This window comes from Dipodomys ordii, unplaced genomic scaffold (genome assembly GCF_000151885.1).
Source record: "Dipodomys ordii isolate 6190 unplaced genomic scaffold, Dord_2.0 Scaffold14, whole genome shotgun sequence".
Taxonomy (NCBI): Eukaryota; Metazoa; Chordata; class Mammalia; order Rodentia; family Heteromyidae; genus Dipodomys; species Dipodomys ordii.
In genome coordinates, this window is record NW_012267230.1 from 15743935 (window position 1) to 15745381 (window position 1447).

At 71.3% G+C, this 1447-nt stretch overlaps 1 protein-coding gene across 1 annotated transcript in view; it reads right to left on the bottom strand.

Annotated features, from left to right (window-relative positions):
* The window catches only part of Baiap3 (BAI1-associated protein 3), an 18313-nt gene that overhangs the window by 11551 nt on the left and 5315 nt on the right, over nt 1–1447 (bottom strand). The window contains exons 9-13 of the mRNA XM_013011270.1: nt 1144–1355; nt 963–1058; nt 775–878; nt 518–638; nt 64–162 (exon numbers count right to left, since the gene is read on the bottom strand). Of these exons, the coding sequence (XP_012866724.1) occupies nt 64–162; nt 518–638; nt 775–878; nt 963–1058; nt 1144–1355 (632 nt within the window). The remainder of the gene's footprint in view (nt 1–63; nt 163–517; nt 639–774; nt 879–962; nt 1059–1143; nt 1356–1447) is intronic.

Sequence of the window (1447 nt, forward strand, 5' to 3'; positions counted from 1 at the left end):
CCCTGCCCCGCCACGCCACGCCACGTCCCCCCCTCACTTCAGCAGCAGCTCCAGGCGGTACACCGCCGTGCTGTTGGTGGCAGGGAAGTAGTCCCGGAGCTGGCGCAGCAGCCGAAGCCCGAACTCCGAGAAGGCAGAGAAGCTGTCGGCCAGGCTCTCCTCCTGGGAAACAGTGCTCTTCAGAGCCCCGCTGAGAAGCTCCAGCACTGCCTCCCCCTGCAACTCCCCGCCCGCCCCCCCACCGGCCTGTTCTGTCCTGAAGAACCACACCTCCGCGGGCCATCCTTTGGTGGCTGTAAGCCCCGGGCCTTTGCACCTGCTGCCCCCTGCCCCGCCCGCCAGTGCCCACACCTGTCCCCCCATGCTCGCTGCCTCAAGTGGCCTTGGACACATGTCCGTGGCATCTTCTCGGGGTGACTGACACAACCACCCCCCCACTGCAGAGGTCGACCTGTTTCCCTGTCAAGCAGCACCCTGTCCCCCGTAACCTCACCCCCCCCTTGGTCAGGGCACCCACCTGCTCCTGGGGCAGGGAGGCCGCCTCCTCCCAGTGCGCCTGCAAATCCTCCAGCAGCCCCAGGAGGTAGCCATAGTCTAGAGTGCGTGTTTGATGGTGGCGGCTGCTGACCTGCCAGTGCCTGGCAGGGGGGGCGGGGCGGCCTGTGCTCAGAGCACCGTCCCCCCCACTCACGGAGGGCCCCGCCCCACCCCGCCACTCACGGGAGCCCCACCCCTGCCCCGCCCACTCATGGGAGCCCCGCCCTGCCCACTCACAGCACGGCCAGCTGCAGCGGCGACAGGTTGCTCTGTGCTCCGTGAAGGCAGAGGACCGTGGTGGCGGGCGCGCTGAGCTCACCACGCCAGCGGCTGGAGTCGGGCTGGGGGGGAGGCGGGTGAGCAGAGCCCGGGCCGCGCTCCACCCCCGGCCCCGCCCGCTCCGGGGATGTGCCAGGCGCCCGTACCTCCTCCACTCGGTGCTCGAATCGCAGCACGCGGCTGAGCAGCAGCAGGTGCGACAGGAAGCCGGACCGCCCGCTCTGGCTCAGGGCCGTGTCCCTCTGGAAGGCGGCACAGCCCGGCAGGTCACCGGGCCTGGCTCAGCCCGGTCGGGGGGTCAGGGCCGCGCTCCCGAGGGCTACCCACCTGGGTGGTGATGAGCTTGAGGACCAGGTGGCAGTCCCCCTGCACCCGGGAGGCGCTGGAGCGAGGCTCCAGCTTGAACCAGCGGTCGGCCCCGGCCACGGGCACCTCCTGGGGGAGGAGGGTCAGCCCCGCGTGACTCCCCCCTCCCACACAGCCCCCGTGGGAGGCTGGGGAGACGTGGGGAGGACCCACTGGGTACTGAAGTCGGGAAGCTCCGGGCAGCCCAGGGAAGGGGGGCCAGCGTCACAAGGCCATTGAGTTGTGCCGGGAGCGCTGGGCCCCGCACGCCGCCCCCCACTCCCGC